Source organism: Panthera pardus, unplaced genomic scaffold, assembly GCF_024362965.1.
Source record: "Panthera pardus isolate Hobbes unplaced genomic scaffold, ASM2436296v1 HiC_scaffold_1, whole genome shotgun sequence".
NCBI classification, from domain to species: domain Eukaryota; kingdom Metazoa; phylum Chordata; class Mammalia; order Carnivora; family Felidae; genus Panthera; species Panthera pardus.
This window is the reverse complement of record NW_026526654.1, coordinates 39708111-39732464: the sequence shown is the minus strand read 5'-3', so window position 1 is coordinate 39732464 and position 24354 is coordinate 39708111. Positions and strand designations below refer to the sequence as shown.

General features: G+C 38.7%; 1 protein-coding gene across 9 annotated transcripts in view; it reads left to right on the top strand.

Annotated features, from left to right (window-relative positions):
- SCEL (sciellin) overlaps window positions 1-24354 on the top strand; it is a 321637-nt gene that overhangs the window by 236442 nt on the left and 60841 nt on the right. For 7 of the 9 annotated variants that reach the window (XM_019444130.2, XM_019444129.2, XM_019444126.2 and 4 more), the window contains 5 exons: window positions 1256-1324; window positions 1932-1970; window positions 3268-3348; window positions 5441-5506; window positions 22736-22816. In XM_019444130.2, the coding sequence (XP_019299675.2) occupies window positions 1256-1324; window positions 1932-1970; window positions 3268-3348; window positions 5441-5506; window positions 22736-22816 (336 nt within the window). The remainder of the gene's footprint in view (window positions 1-1255; window positions 1325-1931; window positions 1971-3267; window positions 3349-5440; window positions 5507-22735; window positions 22817-24354) is intronic. The other 2 variants (XM_019444135.2, XM_019444137.2) reach the window with 2 other exon arrangements.

Sequence of the window (24354 nt, the reverse complement as noted above, 5' to 3'; positions counted from 1 at the left end):
AAGGAGGGTCTGCAGTATGGGATTCCTGATTTGTCTTTTCTGACACAAGGGACAGACACATCTAGGAGACCTGAGATTTAATGGCCAGTAGGGGCTATTAACTCAATGTGTTAGTTACAGTAAACTAATTCACCAGGGTAGAGTGACTCTTTTAACAAGTTCCCTCTATTGCCTCCAAATCTATTGTGGTTTAACACAACAGAAGATTACTGTTCATTCTCTTCAGAGTCCAGTGTGATAGGCTAGAAGCGTAGGGGATGTCTCAGCTCCATGAAGTCACTCAGAGACCTAAATTCTTTTCATGTTTTGATGCTTCCATCTTCAACACAGGGCAACCAAAAACTATAGTGGAAGAGAAAGAAAGAGCATAGATGATTACACAAGAGGTTTTAGGATGGGTCTGAAAGTGGCAAACAACATTTCTGCCCACATTCTTTAGTCTAGAACTCAATCACATGGCTCCAACTAATATCAATGAAGAATGGGAAATGTGGTCTTCCTGTGTGCTCAGTAGGAAACGAAAATGAGTTTGGCAAACATATAGCATTGTCTATGCCACAAAATATTAAAAAAAAATACTTGTCTTCCATTGATGTGTTTTACAGACTTGGGAAGTACTGTCATTGGTGGATATACGTTTGACAACACAGGGTTTAGGGGCATTGACCCCTGTGCAATCGAAAATCCACAGTTCTTGACTCCCAAAACTTAACTACTATACCCTACTCTTGACCAGAAGCCTTTCTGATAACATAAACAGTTGAGTAACACATATTTTGTGTGTTATATTTATCCTATACTGAATTATTACAATAAAGTAAGCTAGAAACAATAAAATGTTATTAAGGAAATCATAAGGAAGAGAAAATACATTTATAATACTGTACTGTATTTATCAAAAAATTCTGCATATAAGTGGACCCATGCCATTCAAATCCATGTGGTTCAAGGGTCAACTGTAGTATTAAACAATAATGAATATAACATAGTGAGTTAAATGCTCAGTGAATCAGAAAGGCTAGTAGAAAAGCATAAATTTAAAAAATTCCAAGCTGTATCAAAATAGCTTCATAAATAGATTTTGGTTTAAGTAGTTTTTATTTAATTGCAAAATATTCTAAAATGTAACACCTGAAAACAAATCTCTTTACTAGTGAAAGGTTATATTGTGAAGTTATTCTTTCGTGAAAGAGGTCTGAAAGGACTTTAATGATCTGAATGTTCATCCAGACTTTTGTCTTGTTTCTTTATAAAGGATCTCAGACAGAAATGATGCCACTAACACATATAAGGCCAATACCTTGGATAACCGACTAAACAATAGGTACCAGTATCTATTGACTTTGGGAAAGACCCAAGTACAATAGTTTTCTAAGCATTACTTATTTACTTACAATTCTTCTGTCCTACTTGATATCTTTCTGTAAATTCTTATCCTCCATTTTTTAAACACAAAAATTCTGGAGTGAAAACCGTTGTTCCTCCTCATGGTTAGAGGAATAGAAAATCTTTGTTGCCTTGCTTAAAAATCAAGAGAGCCCTTTGCTTCAGGTCATTGTTCTTATGACATTCATGTTTTTGTTTTAAGTCATCCTGGTGGCAAGAGTGTGAAATACATGTAAATGCCAATTTTACATTCTTATTGCTAAAGAAAATTCCTGAACCCCACAAATAAAAGCATCGGGCTTAAACGATACTGAATTTTCTGATATAAAAAGATTTCCTTTAGAATCTAGCATAAGGCAAAAAGGTCACCTTATCAAATTTATTCAAATACTGATGCTTTCTTTTTCTTTCTCTCAAATAATGTCTAACTTTAAATAACAATTCTAAATTCATGGACAGTTGCAAATTGATGCAAGTACTTATTCTTTGTGGCTGCTCAAATTTTTGCCCCCCCTTTCTTTTCTTTCTTTTTTTTTTTTTACCAGAAACACATCCACGTTTCGATCACCAGAAGCAGCAAAGACGTATGTACTGACTGAAGTTACATTTTAAGAATAAAGTGTATTTCTTTGTATGTGTTCAAGATAAACCAGGTGTACCCCACTCAGGCCAAAGTTTCAACTATAACAAAATCACCCTCCTGTAGCTTATTCAGAGTTTAGGTAGAAAGAAGGAAATGGTTCATGAAGCTTTAAATATTTACTATTTGGACTTTAACAGTTAAGTTCCAGTTAGTTAACATACATGTAATGCTGGTTTCAGGTGTAGAATTTCGTGATTCATCACTTAATATACAACACCCAGTGCTCATTACAACAAGTACCCTCCTTAATTCCCATTGTATATTTTATTGTTTATTTTTCCCCCACAGAACTTTATTTTTCCTTGTTTTTATGACCACTATCACTTGTCTTTCAAAACACCCATCATGTTACAATTCATCTAAGTCATAAAATCATAGGTTTGCTAGCAATCTGTTTAGATGAAGTCCATTCTCTCTGGAACGTACTAGTGGTGATTATAAACAGCCAAACTAGGTGGATTTTTGAAAACAGAGTTGGCTTTTAAATCTTTGTTTAAAATTAAGGAATTCTCACGTTGGAGCACACCTGTCAGTAGTTGAAACAGGCCTGGGTCACTTCCATTTTTTTTTTTTGAAGGTCTGTGTACATTAATAAATGCTAAATAGAGATTTAAAATGGTGTGATTTTTAAATGTTTTCTTAAACAACCTAGTGCTGTAAAATTTTTTGTTAATGTTTATTTATTTTTGAGAGAGACAGAGAGAGCATGAGCAGGGGAGGGGGAGGGGCAGAGAGAGAGGGAGACACAGAATCTGAAGCAGGCTCCAGGCTCTGAGCTGTCAGCACAGTGCCTGACACGGGTCGAACTCACAAACTGTGAGACCATGACCTGAGCCGAAGTCAGACACTTAACCAACTGAGCCACCCAGGTGCCCCAACAGCCTAGTGTTTTTAATGCAAAAAATTGCAATATAATTCTGTTAGTCACAATATATACAATATTAAATATATATTATGAACCCAGAGCACATGAGAATTCGTTGGTCTGGATTTCAGACACACAATGTCATATAATGAATGACTTAATTCAGTTCCTTCAGTTCTAATTACTTAGATGAGGACCTGACGATTCATAAAATGGGTAAACTAAGGAAGAACTTGTTTTCTGTCCTTCTTTTGTCATTGAAACATTTTGTGGTGGTTAGAAAGCAGGTGGGAATATGAGTAGATTATAAGACCTTTCAAAGGTGGGACTGCATAAAAAAGTCTCAAGAATGTGGTTTGTTGTGATTACACAGGCAAACCGGAGGTTCGTTCAGTGGAAACACCACCAACCCCCCGGCTCCTGCCTCTGCTACAACTCCTGTAAAGAAAAAGAGGTATGATGGGCTTGTTGTATCTGCCTCCTGTCGATATTCTGGAGAGGGCTGTATTTTATTAATTTCTGAACCAAATCATCTACCAAGATCTGCAGGCAGCATTCAGAAGTTGCTCTCTCATCATTGTTTCTTCCTCCCTTTTGAGGGATCCAATGCCTACTGGATTCTGATGTCCTCAAACTTTGTTCCTTTTCCCCCTAATTTCCTTTTCAAAGATGCAGTCTTTTCTCCAGCTCCCTTGGGGTCTTGAATACCTAGGTAATATTTTCAATGACAGAGCTCACCAAAGGGTAAGCTACTTCAGGTAACACTTTTAGTAGAGCCCTGCGACAGGGGATGCCTTACCCTGAAATAATGGCTGTGGTGTGGACAAATGTTGCCATGCTCCTGCGTTCAGCCTGCATTGCTGCTGCCTCCTCTGCAGATTGCGTTGACCCTATTTCCAAGTAGAGTCAAAGGCCCTATCTCGAGACATCAATCTGTGTTTGTGTGTTTATTTCTTCCTTCTCTGAAATCCTCTGCCTGGCCTCCCACCTTCTGCTTGTGCTGACTTCGATTTATTTAGGTAGACCTGTGGTGGCAGAATATTCTTCATGAGACAGAGTGTGACGGTGGAAGCAATTTTTGCTTGCTGAAGAGAACACAGTGCTAGTGAATCATGATCCAATGGAAAACAAGTTCATGAACTTCAGTACTTCTAAAATGTTTTATTTTCTTTGCCTGCACCTAGGACCGTGCCTAGTGTAGGGTAGGTGTTCAATGTTTGTTGATAGACTGGATATTTGCCAAAAATGCTCCTGTAGCTGGAATTCTGGTTGTGTCTGCAGAGTCTCAGAAAATGTGATCACCTTTCGCTTGGACCCAAGAGAAATATTATTTTCACATCTCCTACCCACTGCAAGAATCTTTCCTCTGGCAGGTTAGACATAATTCAGGATCATTGAAGCCAGCAATAAGACTCTTTTTGTGATATACATTTGACTAGCTCTTGTGAGTAGCATTGACTACTTACATTGAGCTGAAATCTGCTTTGATTTATGCCCATTTTTTTTTAAATTTTTTTTCAACGTTTTTTATTTATTTTTGGGACAGAGAGAGACAGAGCATGAACGGGGGAGGGGCAGAGAGAGAGGGAGACACAGAATCGGAAACAGGCTCCAGGCTCCGAGCCATCAGCCCAGAGCCTGACGCGGAGCTCGAACTCACGGACCGCGAGATCGTGACCTGGCTGAAGTCGGACGCTTAACCGACTGCGCCACCCAGGCGCCCCAATTTATGCCCATTTTTTAAATCTTAGTTCAGTCCTGTAGTGCCTCAGAGAATAGACCTGCTTCAGAAATTTAAAGCCAGCTCTCCTTCTCTCCTTATCCCAGACTTTCCTTCTCTGGGCTTTCCTCTGATATGTCACTCTCCTCTGAATGTCTTTATTTTTGGTCCATATCTAAGTCTTTTTGACAGAGCCCTTAGCTATCTCTATCAGTTAAAATTACATCCTGGGAATGTGAAGACATCTTTCTAATTGGATATTCATGTGTTTATATTTATGCATATACACACATATATATTTATATACGTATATGTATATATAATTGAGGTTAATATTACTGTGACATTCACATATGTTTTCATTATTCTTACTTTCAGAGTTTTTTATCATGTAGCTTTTTAAAAACCATATTTAGAGTAGATTGTTTTTTTATTATAAAATATTTCAGATATGCAGAAAAATAAAGAGAAAAAGAAGTATGTTGATGGTAAACACTGATGAACCCACTAGCTAGATTTAACAAATATTATTTTCCAGATTCTTTTCATGTTTCTCTTTAAGAAATGTCCACATATTCGTGTCAGGAAAGCAGGGAAAGGAGCTTACTTGTGAGCAGAGAGCCTAGATTGTAGGCTAGTTACTTCCTATTGAGTTGATGAAATAGTTTTCATTTTATTTCCAAGGCTTATAGAAAAGTCATCTCAATGCCTTTTAACTGTCAAATTATTTTCAGCCTTTCCTGGTAGACATGTGGGTGGGATCAGGTCTTTCAAGCACCATGTTTATCAACGATGTCGTTTCCTAACCAATGTCGTTTCCTAACAGACAGTCCTGGTTTCCGCCCCCTCCTCCTGGTTGCAGTGCCACTCCAAGCATGGGAGCAAGCAGAAGGTAAGGGAAAGGTGTCAGATGTAATTGCTGGGTAACTTGATGGAAGAATGTGTTGGAATTTGACAATGTATAATTGCAGAATCTTTGCAATAAATCGGAGGTATCTTGTGAACTCTTAGTGCTGAATAAGACGGTGCCCAGTGGGAGTGAGGTCAGGGTACCAGTGCGTCTGGTAGGAAATCTGCAAGGAGTATGTAGCTGTATTCGTTTGCTAAGGGCTGCTGTAACAAAGTCCTACAGACTGGGTGGCTTAACAAAAATGTTTGTCACAGTTCCAGAGGTTAGAAGTCCAAGACCGAGATTTCGGCAAGGTTGGTTCCCACTGAGCACTGAGAGGGAGAATCTATTCTACACTCTCTCCCAGTTTCTGGTGGTTTTCAGGCACCCTTTGGCATTTCTGAGTTGGTATAAGCATCATCCAGATCTCTCCCTCCGTCTTTAGATGGTGTTCTCCCTGAGGGCATGTCTGTCCACATTTCCCCTTCTTAAGAGAATACCAGTCATATAACATACGTGGCCCTTTCTACTCCAGTATGACCTCCTCCTAACCTAACTAATTACATCTGCGTTGTCCCTATTTCCAAATAAAGTTGCATCTGAGGCACTGTGGGTTAGGGCTTCAACATATGAATTTTGGGGGCACACAATTCAACCCATACAAGCAGCAGAGGAGAGAACGGAGTCCAGCACCAGGCTGGGCTCCGCTATGGGCTCCCAGTGCACCACTGCTTCCAGGCTGTGATGAACCCGTATGACTGGGTGAGGATATGACTGACAAGTTCTTCGTAAACTTTAAGGGATAAAAGGGTTGTTTATACTTCAATGTTTTGTCGCTAGCAATAATTGTAACTAAAATTATAGACCGTGTGGAGGGCACCTTGTTCTACAAAATCCATGCTAGGAATGTCAACAATCATTTAACTTATTGGGTGATTATTGTGTGCCAGATATTGTTCTAGGATCTGGGGGTATGTCAGTGCACAAAAATGGAGCTTACCATGACCTTCAAAGAAGCAGACACATGTGGAGAACTCCTACAGTCTATGCCATCTCTACCACACAAAGAAAAATAAGTCTCCGATTTGGTTTTGCTTTAGGGGATCCAAAATTGTTTTTATGGAATCAGCCCCTAGAATATCTCCACCAAACATTTCCATGTTCCAATGGGTCTTACTTTTCCAATTCAACAATTGGAAACAAGAGTTTATTAAACAATGTGCTTGTTTAGTATTAGATTGTTTTATTTCCCAAAATTTTCATCTGCTGTGCAGAAAATATATTTACATATATTTTATATTATTCATATATGCATAACTATTAAACATGTTGAACAATCACAACTTGGAATTACATCTAACTTATCTGTTAAAATATTTTCTTTTTAAGCCTCCTCATCTATAGGTGACTTCCAATTATATGAACTGCCAAATATGGATTATGTTTCTAGTTTATAACCTTCTTTCCCTTCAGGCAGTTAGCTCTCTCTTTATGAGTGATACCTTTCATGGAGCTACCGAAGTGGGGGAAATATTAACTAGGAGTTTTGGTAGTTACTATTGTTTCCTGAGTATTTTAAGACCCATCCAATTTTGTATTAATAGATAATAACTGGTACTTAGAAATATTTATTATCTCCAAAAACTTATGTTCATCTTCTATGTATTATTCCAATATTAATGTAAATTATCATTACAATTAGAAACTGGTTATATAACTGTGTAAAAATACAGAAGGATTATTCATGAGTTACTATCTCATGCTTTCAATGCCCATTGAGCTTCTGGATCTCTGTTTGCATAGAACTGGTAGTGCTTGGCTATATGCCCTTACAATTTATGCATTGCTGGATGTAATTTACATGGAAGATAAAATGAGTCACAATGCTCCTATTTCTGGTTCCTGGATTAGGTCCATAGCACCAGAACTAAGGGAAAGAGAAGATTATTGGAGTAGGTTGATCAATTTAGCTATCCATTCCTTTTTTTAGAGGCACAGATTATTAATATAATGGCTAAACTGAAAGATTTCTCTTTGAGGATCAGAGCTAATGTCATGCCAAGCTTTGGGGAAGGAGGGAATAATAACAATACAGCAATGCCTTTGATTTCTAAAATGCTTTTCTTTGGAAGAGCTCAGAGTAAGCTTCTGTTTCTCACCTTTAATGCCAGTGTATTCCTAGGGCTGAAAAAGAGCCTTTTTAGTGAAAGCTGAAAAATAGAAGCAATCATTAAATGATAAAAGAAGCAAAGGCTTAAAAAAGAAATCTTTGTCCCCAGAAGAACACAAAGAAAATGAAAATAGGTCAAAAATATAAAAATGGGGGACTATGGTTTTTAATACTAGCTAATAGCTCAGTGCCAACCTTATTTCCCTCATCCCTCACTTATACACTTGTCTCCTCCTCTCTTTTCCCTTTCTCATGTCTTCTGTAACAGAATTACCCCTTAATACTAACACTCTTACTCTCTTTTCTGTTCATTTTGTGAACCTTCATTTTTCCCATCACCAAATCTTTCCCAGAGATTCCATTTTCTCTCACACACCCCTGTCTTTGCAGCACATTTGAAAAGACCTCCAGACTTCCCAGCCATTGTGGGAGTGAGTCCTTTTCTTCAACCTTTTCCCCCCTTGACCTCTCCGTGGCCTTTGACACCATGGATCATCCCCATTCCCCCAGTTGTTCCTTTCTTGACTTACAGAATATGGAAAAATCAAAGTTATTTGTGTTTAGATTAAAAATTTGTGTTGGGATTGTATTTGGATTAAAATCTATTACAGGTTTGATGTAAGCTGCCTTAAGAAGGTAGTCAAGCTTTTTTGTCAGCAGAAGAACCCATGATATCACACCTTTATCTATATTTATATGTATACATCTATCAATAGCTAAGACTATATAAGACTGTGTTTATGTCTGTATCTATTTCTGTATCTACACCTATAACTATAGCTGCATGTAATTCTGTATCAATTAGCATGAGACTGGTGAGTTCAATTAGAGATTAAATGAGAGAATTTAATTTTCTAAAATAACCATATATTATACCAAACAGAGAGAAAAAAAGCAATTTTTTCAAACAGGTATCATTTTATGTATGATATACATTAGTTTTATGGTGAGAGGTTAAGATCTGGGGATCAAACAGAATTTTGGAGTTAAGAGTTAAATATCTTTGAAAGCCTCTTGCCTTTTTAAAAAAAAAATAAGATTAAAGAGAGAAGCTATAATTCATGATAATAAGACATAGCATGTAAATTTTGGAACTTAAGTCAAAACTTTTCTAGCTGGTTTCTAAGGCAGCTCCTTGGTCATTGGGATGAAAATATTCTCTGACCTCCTCTACCTTCTTTTGTCAGAAGGGAAACAACCAGCACAGCATTTTGAATGACCAAGCTACGTCAACAAGATTATTTCTTTTGAAATCTTCTTATCCAGTTCCCCCAGAACTTATAATTTCTTTTCATTTTAATTAAGACTGAATCGAGATTTTAGCTTTTATAATTGCTCTTCCCTGTTACTGTCATCTGTCTCTCCTCCTACCTCTGTGATCAAATCCCTGCTTCACTGGTTTCCTTCTCTTTCCATGTTCAAACCCCTTTCATCTTAAAATATAAACTTCTTAAAAATTAATAGCCTAATTATACAAATTCATTTGACAGGCACCTGATCTCTTCATCACAACCAAAATTTTCAGAAAAATTGATGATACTTGCCATCTTTATTTTCTGGTTCTCATCATCATTAGTTCACAGAAACAGCTCTCCTCAAGGTCACTAATGACCTTCTGATAAATTCTTGCTGACATATCAGCCTCTGTGACTACTTGACCTTTCAAAAGGCATCACTGGCTGTTTTTGCCTTTAGGATATTTCTCTTCTATCTTTTGAGAAACTTCTCCTCCCCCCCCATCCCCCATCCCAAATATACTCCTGGCTTTCATTTCTTTAACCATTCTTTCTCAGTCTCCTTTACTATCTCATCCTTTACCAATCCTTAATTGTTGATGCTCCTAAAACCTCAAAGTACTTCCTTTCCTCTCATTCTGTATTTTGCCCCTCCACAGGTCACCCATGCCCAAAGCTTCAATGGCCATGTGTGTGCTCTTAACTCCTTCATTTATATCCACTCCACACCTCTTCTCTGAGTTACTTTAGATAGCCAACTGCCTGCTCAACACCTTCATTTAACTTTTTCAAAAGCATTGCAAACCTAACAGGAAATTCATAATTTTTCACACTAACCTGATGCTCTATCTTAATTAATAACATTATCCTTCAGCCTGTTGACACTCTTGAAAACTTGAACTTATTTTTCACATTTTTCTTTGCTTAATCATCAATATCCAATCCATCTAGTAAATCTTGTCAATTTAGCTCCAGAATGACTCTTGCATCCATATACCTCCTTCATTTTTTTCATCATATCTCCTTTGGACTCCAGTAGTAGCTACCTGGATATTCTCCCTTCATCCACCCTGATACCCACTGCCCTGATCTCTTCTCCACACAGCTGCCCAAGTGATATTTATAAAAGGTAATTGAAACATGTCACCCTCCTAAAGAAAAATATGACTTATCATTGTTCTTAAAATAAAGACTCCCATCCTTAGCACTGACCGCCTGCTATTCCCTGGCTTCCATCCCTCATAACTCCACTTTGCTCTCTGTTCTAGTAAGGTAATTGGTTTTAAATGCACCATACCTTCTATAGACCCTTAGCGTATAAGGTCATGTCTGCTTAGAATCCTATCTTCTCCGCCAGTTGGGGCCCTTATGTTCCTGTGGCCATATTTTCATTTAGTTTCTCTTCAGAATATCACTTCTGACTCATGTCTGTTCTGTTCTGTCTGCTTCACACTAACTCAGGTATAGGAGATGGCAGCTTCCCGCCTTGATTTGTCCTAATACCACTTGTATAAGATTTTAATAAAAATGAACTGCTAACAGTCCATTGTAGAAGCCCAGACCAAACTAGGTCAAATGTGATTTTACAAATTCCTGTTCTTTAGTTCTTTGACCACACCTGTTATTGGTTATTTCTTCTTGGCTGACATTTCTCTACAGGCCTGATTCAGTTGCTCTTTTGCTCAGTAGCCTCTCATGCCTTCTTTCTTCCATCTCTCTTTTTCTCCCCCCACCCCCACATTCTCCTCTCCCCTCTTACCTCCACTCCTCAGTTTTATATTCATTATTTGTGTGGGTGGTCTAGTTCTCTCTTTGCTGTGCCAGGCTCTCCTCAGAGAATCTCATCCCCACCACCAAACTTGATGATATAGTTACTCTTTGAGAGGCACTTTATCCTACCTTTTATAACATAAAATTATTTTGTGTCACAATAATATAAACATTCAGTCATCCACACTTAAATCATCAAAACTGTCACTGGCCCATCTCCTGTATTTCTCTTATTCAATAGTCATCATAGTGATTTTGAGGGATCTGGATGCTGATCGAGAAAAAAAATATGACCACTGGGGGGCAGTTGCACACTCTGAGCCTTATTTGGATGGTGCTTTGACGGGTTTGCCTGGGGAGCCAGTCACTCTGGGCATAAAACTTTCCAAAACAACTGCACAGGAGCTGCCATTCAGAAGGGAAGGAGGGCAAGGGAACTCTGAAAGAAAAGGAGATTCACAGAGGGGGCTTTCCTGTCCAGGTGATGCCCTCAGCAGCATGGCCGCAGGGGTTTGGGGTCCTTTATGGCTCTCAAAGTTGGATAATATGGATGCACAAATAATCACAACACAAGATCAGCTATGGTATCATAAGAAAAGCATCAACATTCTCTGGGAGCTCTGATGTGGTGGGGAAAGCTTCTAGAAGGGGGTTCAGGGAAAAGGTCCTGAAAGAGGTGTGGCATTTGGGGGAAAGAGAGGAATTACATAATACTAAGTTTTCAAGCCCAGGGTGATATTTTAAGTGTAGTGATGCCACCGATCAGTACAGGAAGAAACAGGAGCAGAATGGGATACACAATTGGTCTTAAGAGGCTGTCATTGATTTGAGCAGGTACAGTCTGGGATACTGAAAGGATATATTTGTGGAGGTAATTACCGAACAGTGAGAAATGAGGGAGGTGCTCAGGTAAGAGGTTGGTTATATTTGTGGAGGTAATTACCGAACAGTGAGAAATGAGGGAGGTGCTCAGGTAAGAGGTTGGTGCCAGAGATCCAGGTTTGGGAATGATCCCAGAGATTTTAAATATGGTATCTTCCAAGTGAAGTTACCTATGGAGAAAATACTAAATTTGAAGACAATGAAAGTGGAACTTTGATGTGTGTCTACACATAAGGGGTTGAGGGAAGAACCAGAAAATGAGACTGTAACTAGTGCAATTACATGGTAAAGATGAAGTGTAATACGAGGTTGGTTGTGGCGAGGCAGAGTGAATGGATACATTCTACATCCAAAATCAATCATCCTTCAAAGTCTGGTATGAATCTTACTTCCACCACATACCCTTCTCAGCCCACGAGGTTGTTTTTGTCATCTGAATTCAGAAAGCTTATTGTCTGCAATTCTCACTTGGCAATTAATTGTGCATGACCTTAGAACATTACTTATTTTCATGGTGTACTTAGCTAGATGGCATCGTCTTATAATTTTTTGAGTCATCTGTATGACTTCATCCATAGTAACTTATCAATAAGTACATATTGATAAATGTATTGTAATGTTTCTCAGTAACTACAAAATAGGGGATTCCCTAAACCCATTATCATATTTATCTTTTTGTTGTTAGGCTTTATTCTATATGCTTAAATTATGAGGACTGTATATATGTGTGTGTGTGTGTGTGTGTGTTTATATATAATATATAGCTTATATTATATTAATTATATATATATATAGTGTGTGTATATATATATGTGTGTGTATATATATATATATATATATATAATACATATATAATCTCCCCTCACTTCCCCTGTCTGTATCTGTGTCTCTGTGTCTGTGTCTGTCTCTCTGTCTTTCCAAAACAATTGTTGATCTCTGACTAAATGCTAGGAGCTCACTTTGCTAAAAGCCAGGTATACAGAGATGTGTAAGACCTAGTCCCAATTTCAAGAAAGACAAAGTGTATAAGGAAGTCAGTTTGAGCCAGGAGTACTAAACATGAAGACTGGCCCTAGTTAAGAGTGAGTCCCTGAGGGTATGATAAACACAGAAGTTGCAATAGCCACAAAATATGTGGACCAAGGAGAGGGAGACAGTAGAGAATGTGTTCGAGGTATAGTAGGATTAAAAGAGATGCTTAAGGTAAACCTTAAAGAGTAAGCAAGAGAAAGCTAGGTACAGAGATGAGGTAGGGGTGGAACCATTCCAAGAAGAAAGGAGAGGAGGGGCAAATGTTCTAATACCAGAGAGCATGGTGTGTGTGTCCGTGTGTGTATGTTTGTGTGTGTGTGTGTGTGTGTGTGTGTGTGTGTGTGTGTGTGTATAGAACTATGGGACTTCTATCCAAGAAGCATTCTCTGCATTCTTCTTTATCAGTTATGTTTAGTCATAGCAGGAAATCTAGTAATTACAAATTCAATGTCATTTCGAAAAATGTCTAGATAACCATTTATAGATATACATTTATAATTTGTGATAAGCTTAGGTACCTTTTCAGAATATCATGTTTCTTTTTTGTGTTAATGCTTTGCTATTGTGTAATTTGAGCTCTGGCTGTGCTTGAGATTGTGATATATATCATAGAAAGTACAAATGTCATCGCTGTGGATAATTATTAGGTAAGAGCCAGTGAAGTCTGCCTTTCCCACTTTCTGCTTTTTGAATAAGAATCAGAAAGCAATTTGTTAGCAATCGCTAGTGTATGCCTTCAGTTTTCAAGTTGTTAAACTTTTCCTCATTTTTGAGTCCTTCACAAGATCGATAAGATAACCTTTGCCAGCCTTGAGCCAGGGCATGGATAATAGACTCCATTCATGGGAGATATTCAGTCACATCATGATGAAATATGGGCACAGCATTTCTAGGAAGTTGATGTTGAAGTTGCTTCCAATTTCAGAACCAACTGTTCAATGTTTGTATTCTGTTTATGATACATTCAAGTGTTCCTATGTTTTTATGTGACTTAGAGAGCCCGTGGTTAAATGGCATGTGGAGCTCATTTAAGAAACTTAGTGAAGCTGAATTAAGGTAGTTTCTGAACAGACAATAAGAATGTTTATGATGTTACCCATTATGGCGATTCAGGACCACCGATGAAGCCAATTCCACCACCACCACCACTACCAAAACACCAATCTGTTTTTTTCTGGAATTGTTTCAGAAGACAGAGAAGAAAACATAGCTTCCGATAAAATTAAAATAGTGGAAACACACCTAAGAAATTTCCCTAGGAAATTACCACATAGTTAAATGCTTGCTATGTACTTTTATAATTTCTCATCTGTATTTGTTCAACCTCTTCTTCAGTGGCTTTTATTGTCAGTGAGTTGATTGGTAGAGTTGAAGGAGGAAAGAAAATCCTGATTGAGATGTGAGTTGCCATGGCAACTACAGTTATATTTTTCTGTGTGTAACTATAAATGGTAAAATGTAACCCTTCTAATTATACTGCTACATTTTTAACTCTATTGGTACCAGACCCTCTGCAAAGTTTGTTGTCATGGTAAATTAAATCTATATGTTTCATTTGTATCCCAACAAAAGTCTTTATTTTAATTAGAATCTGTTTTGCAAAAATTAAGATTCTAAAACTCTTAGTAAAATATCAAACTACAGTGATTTTAAAATCTAATCTGAATGCCTACAAATAGCCCTTCTGGACATTCAAAATAATGAAAATGTTAACCTGAATCAAGGTTTATTATTTTTGAAGTGTGTCATTTGAATAGAATGAAAAGAAAGCAAATTAAAAATGTGCCAGTGGAGGGCTTAAGCTTTATTTAGCAGAAAGTTGCTTTTTCCTCAGTCCTATGAAGTCAACATAGACAGGCTCTGCTCTCCTAATGCTAGTTTTAAGAAACTCATGCATTCAAACAACAACCATCAAAGACATCCCTGCTCCCCACCCCCCATCAGATTCACCACCCCTGCTCCCTTGGAGCCCCTGTTGCCTCTATTGCTGCCCCAGGTTGCTCCTTGAACTATGATGAAGCGGCAAACCCTCAGACTCAGAAGCAGGAGCAAGGAAAAAGCTGTGAGAATCAGGGTATGGAGGGGCAAGGGTCCTGCCGAAACCATCACCCTCCAGGTTACAGCTCCCTCTGTCCCAGCCATAAAAACAGTTTGATTTTTTTAAAAAAGTGATTTCACCCTGTAGTAGTATTGTCTGAAGGTCTATCAAATAGAGATTGTAAATCTCACCTCTAAAAGCCATGAAAATTCTGAGAGATTAAAGGGGCTGTCTGTGGCGATTCAAATCTTAGTGTCAATTACATAAATCATGTTTTTTTCCTGGTAAAACTGAGCAAAACTGGGACAGGCTGAAGGATGGTGGCTTGAATTTCATGAATAGGGGATGGCTTTGGAGGAAGAAGACTCGGAGGGAGAGAGTCCTAGGTGTGGTATAGTGTAAGTGACAGGAGCATACTGTGGCATAGACTAGGCTTCCAAGAACGTAGGAGGAGGGTAGTGGGAAAAGTGGGTGAGGGGTGTGTGCAAGGGCCCACATTTTACTTAAGAGTGTCTGCACACTTGGGGGCACTGCTTTGTCCTCTGATCTTTCTTCTTCCTCTGTCAGAAATAGACGGAATATTAGATACATGGAATCACAGTATGTATAGCCTTTTGAATATGGCTCTTTCACTTAGCACAATGGATGTGGGGTTCATCCATGCTGTTCCGTGTATCAGTAGCTTATTCCTTTTCATTGCTGAGTAGTATTCCATTATTTCGAGCTATACAGTTCATTTACCCATTCAACTGGTGAAGGAAATTCAGGTTGTTTTCATAGGCTCTAAGAGTTCACATATGGGTTTTCGTGTGTACCTATTTCTTGGTGTGTGGGATTGCTAGGTCATATGGTAAGCATTTGTTTAACTTTATAAGAAACTTCTGAGCAGTTTTTATTTATTTATTTATTTATTTATTTATTTATTTATTTATTTAAAAAAAATTTTTTTTAACGTTTATTTATTTTTGAGACAGAGACAGAGCATGAACGGGGGAGGGTCAGAGAGAGGGAGACACAGAATCTGAAACAAGCTCCAGGCTCTGAGCCATCAGCACAGAGCCCGACGCGGGGCTCGAACCCACGGACAGTGAGATCATGACCTGAGCCGAAGTCGGACACTTAGCCGACTGAGCCACCCAGGCGCCCCTGAGCAGTTTTTAAAGTGACCATTCTATTTTGCACCCCACCGGCAACACACTGGTTGTTTCACTTCCTTAACATTACTTAGAGTTCAAGTTGTTTCACTTCCTTAACATTACTTAGTACTGTCAGCTTTTAAAAGAATTATTTTAGCCATTCTGATATGTGTGGAGTGCATCTCATCCTGGCTGTAATTTGCATTTCCCTAAAGACTAGTGATGTCAAGAATCTTCTCATTCGTTTATTTGTCATCTGTACATCTGGTTAAATATCTGTTCAAATCGTTGGCCTATTTTTTCAATGGGTGGTTTGTTTCCTTACCGTATATTTGCGAGTTTTAAAAACTTATGTACTGCTTACAAGTCCTAAGTCAGATATGTGATTTGCATGTATTTTTCTCCCAATGTGGCTTGGGAGAAAAATCCTTCTCTTAACAATGTATTTTTGAAGAGCAAAAGTTTTTATTTAATGAAGTCCGGTTTATTAAGTTATTGTTATTTTTTTAGTAAACTGTGCTGTTCGTGTCATATCTGAGAGCCCTCTGCCTAACCCACAGCCACAAAGATTTTTCTTCTAAGAGTTTTATACTTGTATGTTTTATACACAGGTCTATGATTCATTTTAAATAGATTTTTTTTTGAGAGACAGTGAGAGTGAGAGCAAGAGAGCGAGAGAGCGAGAGAGCGTGCGCACGAGAGAGCATGCACAAGCAGGGGAAGGACAGAAGGAGAGGGAGAGAGAGAATCTTAAGCAAGCCCCATGCTCAGTGCAGAGCCCGACATGGGGCTTGATCTCACCACTGTGAGATCATGATCTGAGCCAAAATCAAGAGTCAGATGCTTAACTGACTGAACCACTCAGGGGGCCCCTGGAGTAGACTCTTTTTCAATGCTAAAAAATTTTAGAACTTCACCTGATAGTAATTGGACTGTTCTTATTATGTCTTTGAGAAAATATCTAGGGACCAAAAGTTGCTATGAATTTAACAATAGTTAAAATTTCTGTCTCTTTGTGTCTATTGGCTAGCTAAAGTTTACATATTTTCTTATAGAGCAATTAAATTATGTTAATTTAAATTGTATTAACCACAACCACATCTACATACATTTGGAAAGTGCAGTATATCAATGTGCAAGGTGCTTAGTCTATAGCAAGTACTTGGGGCTTGGTGGAATTAAGGATGCCTTGTAATAACTCTGCCTTCCCACAGTCACGTAGTGGTTTGCCAGCCACAGATCTGGACAGATCTTCTCCTTTTGTAGATAAAGAAGCAGAGGTTCAGAGAATCAGCCCTCTTTCTAGGGTCCAACTGAGTTAGTGGCAAAGCTAGTCTAAAACGTAGGTCTCTGGAATTTTGAGGAAGGTGCATGCTCTATTGCTGTGTTATGGTTTCTTGAAATGGCCCCTGGCCACTAGGAAGTGAGACTTCATTATAGTAATCATTCTTTTGAACATGTGCCTTACATTCTATAAGCTCTTTGAGATCAGGGACCACATCTTTTCTAGCTTTTGAATGCCCAGTTTTGCTCATATGTTGCTATGTGTCCTAATATTAAAGCTGGGGCATTTGTGGAATAAATGCTTGTTGAGCTAATGACTCCTTCCTTGGGCAAGAAAGTAATGCATGACAACATATTGCTATTAGATTTTCACTGGGAATACTGGTGTATTGGTATTGGTCTGATCCAGTATGATCTAGAGAATAACACATGAGATTCAACATCAGAAAAACTAAGCTGAAACCCTGGCTGGCTGAACTACGTACTAGCACCGTGACGTAGGGCAGATTACTTAACCTCTGGGACTCATCGAAAAACAAAACAAAACAAAACAAAACAAAACAAAACAAAAAACAAAACATACTCCATGAGATAGATGTATGAATGGAATAAAATAATGCTTGTGAGAGCTTGACCAAGTTAGTATGGTACTGAAACTCAAAAACTAGAAGTTCCATCTCCTTTGTCACTTTGTGGGAATAAAAATTCAGTGTGTGAAAAACAAAGCCTAAGCATGATGGAAGTTGAAAACAAAACTCACAGTTAAATGTTAGAGTCGATTATTCTTGTTTCAATCTAGGCATGTGCTGTAGTAATGAAATGTTTTTCACGAGAGTGTGCAGACAGAAGTCCCAGAGCCAGGCATGTTTTGCAAAAAAGCCATGATGAAGAGAAGTGATTTTTGTAGCAGCACAAGAAAAAGAAGTAATATAAACTGCTTCATGATGTCATTTCTATTAGCTCTGGCCTTCGGGCTCATCTGCAAGTTTTCCCAATTCTTATGAAAGCTGTCTTTTTTATTCCCAGAAGTTATTCCTTACAATTATAGTCACTCATGTGGTGGCATGGATCCTGCAAAGGTCTTGTCCGCTTGAAGGAAAGACGGGGTAGAGCCAGGGGTCAACTTATCCAAGCTTAAATATTGCATCTCACAGTGGTATTCAAAGAAGATCGTTCCACATGCATGTCTCTTGTTTCCTTCTCTTCAAAACATTCTGGGCCACAGCTTCCTGCCTCGCTCTTGCATTTTAATCCCCTGGCTTGGCATTACAACAAGCTCCTGGCATGGCATGAATGACTTCTCTCATTGCCCCTATGGGCTTGGGTTCTGTCATCTGTGGCTGTCATTGCAGAGATGCAAATGAAAGCTTCTTTGAGGTGAATCGAAGTCAATGTGGCATTGCCTAGCCCCAGCCCAGCAGGGCTCTAAATGCAGCACCTTCCGAAATAAATATTCCCCTCTGTTTTTCTTGGCCTTCACAACTGCACACCCACCTTTTCTTTCCAGGGTAGTCCCCAAACCATATCTGTACCATGTACTACTTCCGTATCCATACCTGCTTCCCAGATATACCCAGTCAATATCACCTGCCTCTTTGAGGGCTTAGCCATTCTAACATGGAGGAACTTTAGCTTTTCATCAGTGTGATTCTGGCATAGGCAAACTTTGGCACCATTCTATTTCTCCTTTTTGTAATCCTCCTTTTCATCTTTTTATCTCTCTCCTGCCTGTTCTCAGACATCCAGTGTCCTGTGCAGACTTACTATTTCCCAGGACTGACCACCTTCTTACCCCTTTCATCTACCCCTGGAAGAAAAGCATATAATCAGTGAATCCACCCAGGTACACTAAAGACACGTTATCACTTGTGATATCCCATTATCCCCAACACAGGGATATTTTTTGAAAAGAGAAGGTTATGGCATTTCATATAAAATAATATCTAATTATAAAATCTAACACTAAACCAGAATGGGGAGACTATTTTTTTAGGTAAATTGTTTTTCAGGTTTTAAAACCTAAACAGGTTTTAAACGTTTCAAGCTGCCCTTCAGTTCTCATTTCCTCCCTCAACAAATAGAAATGCATCCAATCATTCCCTCTTTCAACACATCTGTATTGGGCACCTAAATCATACACAATCCTAGTATTTAGGATATAACTATACTTCTAAGAACTTTCAGCCCAGTATGGAGACAGAAAATTATGTGTAATCCAGATCAGTGTGGTATGGGCCTAAAGAGGGTATGCTGTGGGATGTATCCAGCACAGGTTTGGGTGCCACAAGGGACAGTAATGACAAAGCCAAGTCTGAAGCTACAGGAAGAAGTATCCAGGGGAAAGGGAGAAGCAGGTAGTCCAGAGAACAGAGGGAATATGGTGATGGGGTGGTTAGGAGTGCAAGGGTTAGGAGTGCAACACCTACAGTGTTGGGTTTATGTGGGGTAACAAAAGCCACAGCACTAGGTGTATAGTGAGCACTTACAGTGAGCCAGGCAGTGCTCGAATTCTTTGCAGGCCCTTCTCCTGGGTTCAATGCCACCATCAATACAAGGAGCAGGCGACTGACCATACTCTGTGCACTGCCCATCACCCAGACAATCACTAACACATCACACTCTGCTGAGAAAGATTTAGGACTGATTGCATCACCTCCTCCATCTCTATGGCCACAGATCCCCATGAGAAGCTCGGTCTGATCATTTCTTGTCACCTTGAGTAGCCCCACAGAGCTCTGTCCATCACTGACCCTGACCCAAACTAGCAGCAGCCTAAGCACTCAACCTTCCACAGTACCTCCCTGGATGTGTCATCTATTACCATCAAAACTGGCTGCTCTGCAGTCTTGTCTTTGAATAGCACTCATCTGTTTGTTGAGCTCTTCCAGAAGACTCTGCTTCCATGGGGTCCAGAAGAAGAGGAGAGGTCCTGTTTGCTCTTCATTGCTACTTCCTATCAATGTTAGCTTTCTCCTCCCTAAAGATCCCCTATCTTCCTTGAAATTATGGCATCATGAACTTCTCTTCATCATTGCAGTCAATTGAAGGTCTCAGAGTCACTCACCACCCCTCTTTCAAGATTCTGGCACCAGGCTCATGGTCTCTGTCACACCTGCCTCCTGCCATAATGCTTGGTGATTTTCAAACCCATGTGGAGGATCCTTCCCCCAACTGGCCTCTCACTTTCTTGATCTCCTCTCCAATATTCTTGTCCTTTGCCCTACCTCAGCTATCCATACATCTTGCCTTTGTAAGTAACCATATGCATTTCAAAGTTTTTCCATTCTGCTTCTACTTTGTCTCTACTCCATTCAGCCCACTCTCTCCAGTCCTCTGATTCTAGAAATTTCTCAGCCTCAGCCCCACCAATCACCAATCCACTGATTTTTCACATTGCCTCTACCCTCATATCCTCTGTTCCCTCCATGTGCATCTCAGATCCCACAGTCCTTCCTTATAATCACTTCCTCATACCCCCCTTCCCTTCCTTTGCCCTCATTCTCTTTGTTGCACTCACTTGGCTGAATTATAAGCTTAGTTAAATCCACCTCTCTGTTTCACCTGTTTCTGCCCCCTAAGCAGCTGAATATGGCAAGAGAAAGCAATGGCAGCTGGTTTTATTTTAATTCAATGGCCACGAACCTCCATTGAGCTACTGGTGTTGCCCAGGGATCCCTAGGATATCATGGGGAAGGGTTTATGGAGCCAAACTTCCTGGTTCAGATTCCTCCCTCTGCCACTTACCAGCTGTATCATTAGGGATATTTATCTTCACTTTCTGAGCCTCAGTCTTCTCATGTATAAGGTAGAAAGAAGAATGATACTTATCTCTGGGATCACAGTGAGGATTAAATGAGAGAGCTCTCTGTGTTTCCATCTATGACCAACCAATCATCTCACTTGTGTCTCAGGTACCCTTACTTCTCAAGTCTCATTGTTTTCTGCTCACTCTGCTGCACCATCAAATTTCACTCCTTCACTGGGTCATTCTCATCGCCCTGTATGCAAACTCTAGTAACCTTCCTTGACCTATCAACCTTCAGGAAGCCACCCATTTCTCTGCAAAACACCTCTGTCTCCTATTTTCTCTTAAATACACTCCTATAAAGTTGTTTTTCATTACTGCTCCATCAAAGCTGCTCTCATCAGCGTTACCAGTGAGCACAATCTTGCCAAAACCATGGAAACTTCCCCATCCTTGTTTTATTTGATCTGTCCATTGCATTTGGTATGGCCAGTTCCTCCCTGCTTGAGACTTCCCTCACTTGACTTCTGGGGCACTACACCTTCCTATTTCTCTTCTTTTCTCTTTGGCCACTTCTCCTTGGACTCTTTTGCTGTTTCCTCCTCATACCCTTGACATCTAAATATTGCAGGGCTGAACCCTGAGCCCTCTCTGTTTCTTCATTTACACTGAGTCTCTTGGTGATCTCGTCCAGTTTCAAGTGTCAAATGGCATCTCTAAGTTGATGATGCCCATATTTATATGCTCTTCCTCCAATATCCTCATGGGTCATTTTATCATTTCCTTTAGGTCTTGGCTCAAATTTCACTTCACAGAGAGGACTTCCCATTTTATATAAAATGGTGTTCTTGCACCATCAGTCTATATATTATATTCTCTTACTCTGTTTTATTTTCTTCATCTGTCATATATTTATTTGTGCATTGAAAGCCTTTTGAGAAGAGAGAAATTATCACTTTGTAGAATGCCTTGTACATAGAAAGCTACCAATACATGTTTATTAAATAAAAGCATGATCTCATTCAGCCCTGACAACACCCCAGCAATCTTATGAGAAGGGTTATTATAGATGAAGAGATGGAATCAAGTTAGCCCATTACCATACAACAGGCAGTTCAGACAGCTGGACTCCAGAGCCTACATGCTCACCTAGCATGCTACAGAAGCCAGAGGGGTACCTGGATTCTGGATCACAAGGGTACTTTTACTAGGTATGGAATTGATCTTGAGGATAATAGGGAGCTACTGGAGTGGTAGTGGTGGGGTTGGGGGTGACATGCCCTGGGTAAGTTGCTGACTCCATCCAAAATATGTACATACTTGCCTGTCTGCAATTTCTGGGTCATCGAATCATGCTGGCTCAGAAACCGCCTTGGCTCTGGGTTGGAAAGTTTAGGCTGACAGCATATGTATGCTTTGCTAGCAGCAAACTGGCCTGTGCTGCCAATATTTAAGCCAGATTTAGTTAAGAGCTTTGAGTCAACTTTTTCTTGATGTCTGTAAAACTGAAAACCTTTCTTGCTGTTTCCATAGCAGCCTGATGGTTGACATAATTCCTAAAGAAGATTATATGTTAATGCCCAAGAATGATTTACTACACTCATGGGCTGCTGACCCAAAATGCCACAACTTGAGCTAGATAGTCTAGGAAATATTAAGCTTTTAAAAGGACATTATATTTCAAACTATAGTAAAACAGGATGAGATTTCAAAAAATCTGATTAAATGAACTTTTAAAATGCCTGTAATTTAAATATTTGACTCCTCTAAAGTTTAGCGCGGTATAGATTCTGGCCTTTCATCTACCTCATGCCAGGGGGGTGAGGCAGTTGTAAGATGCACAAGCTATTTCCATATAGGCAATAAATACATTTGGTTAATAGATGCTAAAATTTGCAATGTTTCCATGGTGAAAGGAACTGCTGTTTTCTGTTTTAAAGGGAACCAACTGTTCGCCCTCCAATACCTCCAAAGCCTGTTTCTCCTGTTTCGTCTCCTAACCAGCAGAGACGGGAGAATAGGTGAGACCTGGCATTCCAGAATTTCTTGGCCAAAAGAAGCAGTTATAGAAATGAAAGCAAATGAATTGTGACCTGTTTTGTGCAAAGCATGGGTATGTTTTGTGCACACATTCACTGAAGAAGCACTTGTAAAGCTTTTCTAGTTTTCTGTTTGCCGACACAAATATGTATTTATGTTTGCCTTTGAATACTTATGGCCATTTCCCATCTTATCGAAATACACTTTCAAGATAGAAGCTGAAGTATTATACATGAATACATATATAAATACATATATAATGACATATATAAATACACAGAAACTATACATATGTTTTTTTACTGAAAACATATATATATGTAATATATATGTATTATCTATATATACAGTTTATATTTACTCCTAGTTAAGTTTCCCATTAAAAGCTACATTTTCTGATAAAAGATGTTCTTCAACTTTGTGTTACTACTCAAGCTCTCCCTTATGTTAGAAATACTTTTGGGTAGCTCCTTAGTCTTGTGTTAGCTAAGGAATTTGCAATTTATTTCAAACCAATTACGTTTTTAAAAATGTTCTGATTAACCTGTCTCCAAATAAAAAAACAAAAACAGACTTGCTTTTCCATTTTGAATCTCTGACAGTCTATAATTAATACTTACAAACAAATTCAGAGATCTGAAAGTTTTCCCATGTGTTTATGTTAAACTGTTTAAAAGTCTCAGGCTGTTTTTTAAGATGTGCATTGCACATTTCCGTTATTATTGTGAGATTTAAAAAAAATGTTATTTCACTGAAGACTGACTACATTAGATCCACTTGATTGCCTGCCTTTGATTCTTTTGTATTTTTGCATTTTGATGGTGATTTTTGTTGACAACATGAAAGAAAATTCTAGAACTATTCTTCAGAAAGCGGGTAACTTCAGATAGAAAATGCTGACTGGGCAGCAGGGCTAAGTAGCATTAGGTGTTCAGCCTATTGAGTTAAAAAACTATGTCTGAATTTCTGTTCAGTGAAACTTCACAAGATCTTTGAAATTTTGTCCTTAAGATGAGAAGATAATTTTTTCCCTTTTAATGAGCCAGGAGAATACCTCTTCATTGAATTAATTAAAAATATAGACCATTTATAACTTTTTATTTGTGCAATGGTTATAATTATACTCTTAAAACAACTTCTTAAGCTTTCTAACTTACATTATTTTTCCTTTTATAGTATTGACCAATTAAATCTGAATTTGAATAAGATTTTTTTACGGGACCTTAAATAAATTGCCTTTAGTACTATCTAAATTCTAATCTAAAATCAGCAACTCTAGAACAGTGAGCTTGTATAGATTCAAAAAAATCTAAATTTCACGGGAATTGGTCTAATCCATTTTTACTACTTTAATTTCTTTCTTCTCCCAATGATCTTAAAAATAAAATTAGGACAACTTGCATGTTTTAAACCCTCATTACTTTAATCACAGCAAGATGATTTTAATGAAAGAATATGAAAGGGAAGTGTTTCCTATGTAATTAACACATGTCCTCAGGAGTACAAAAAATAGTTGAAT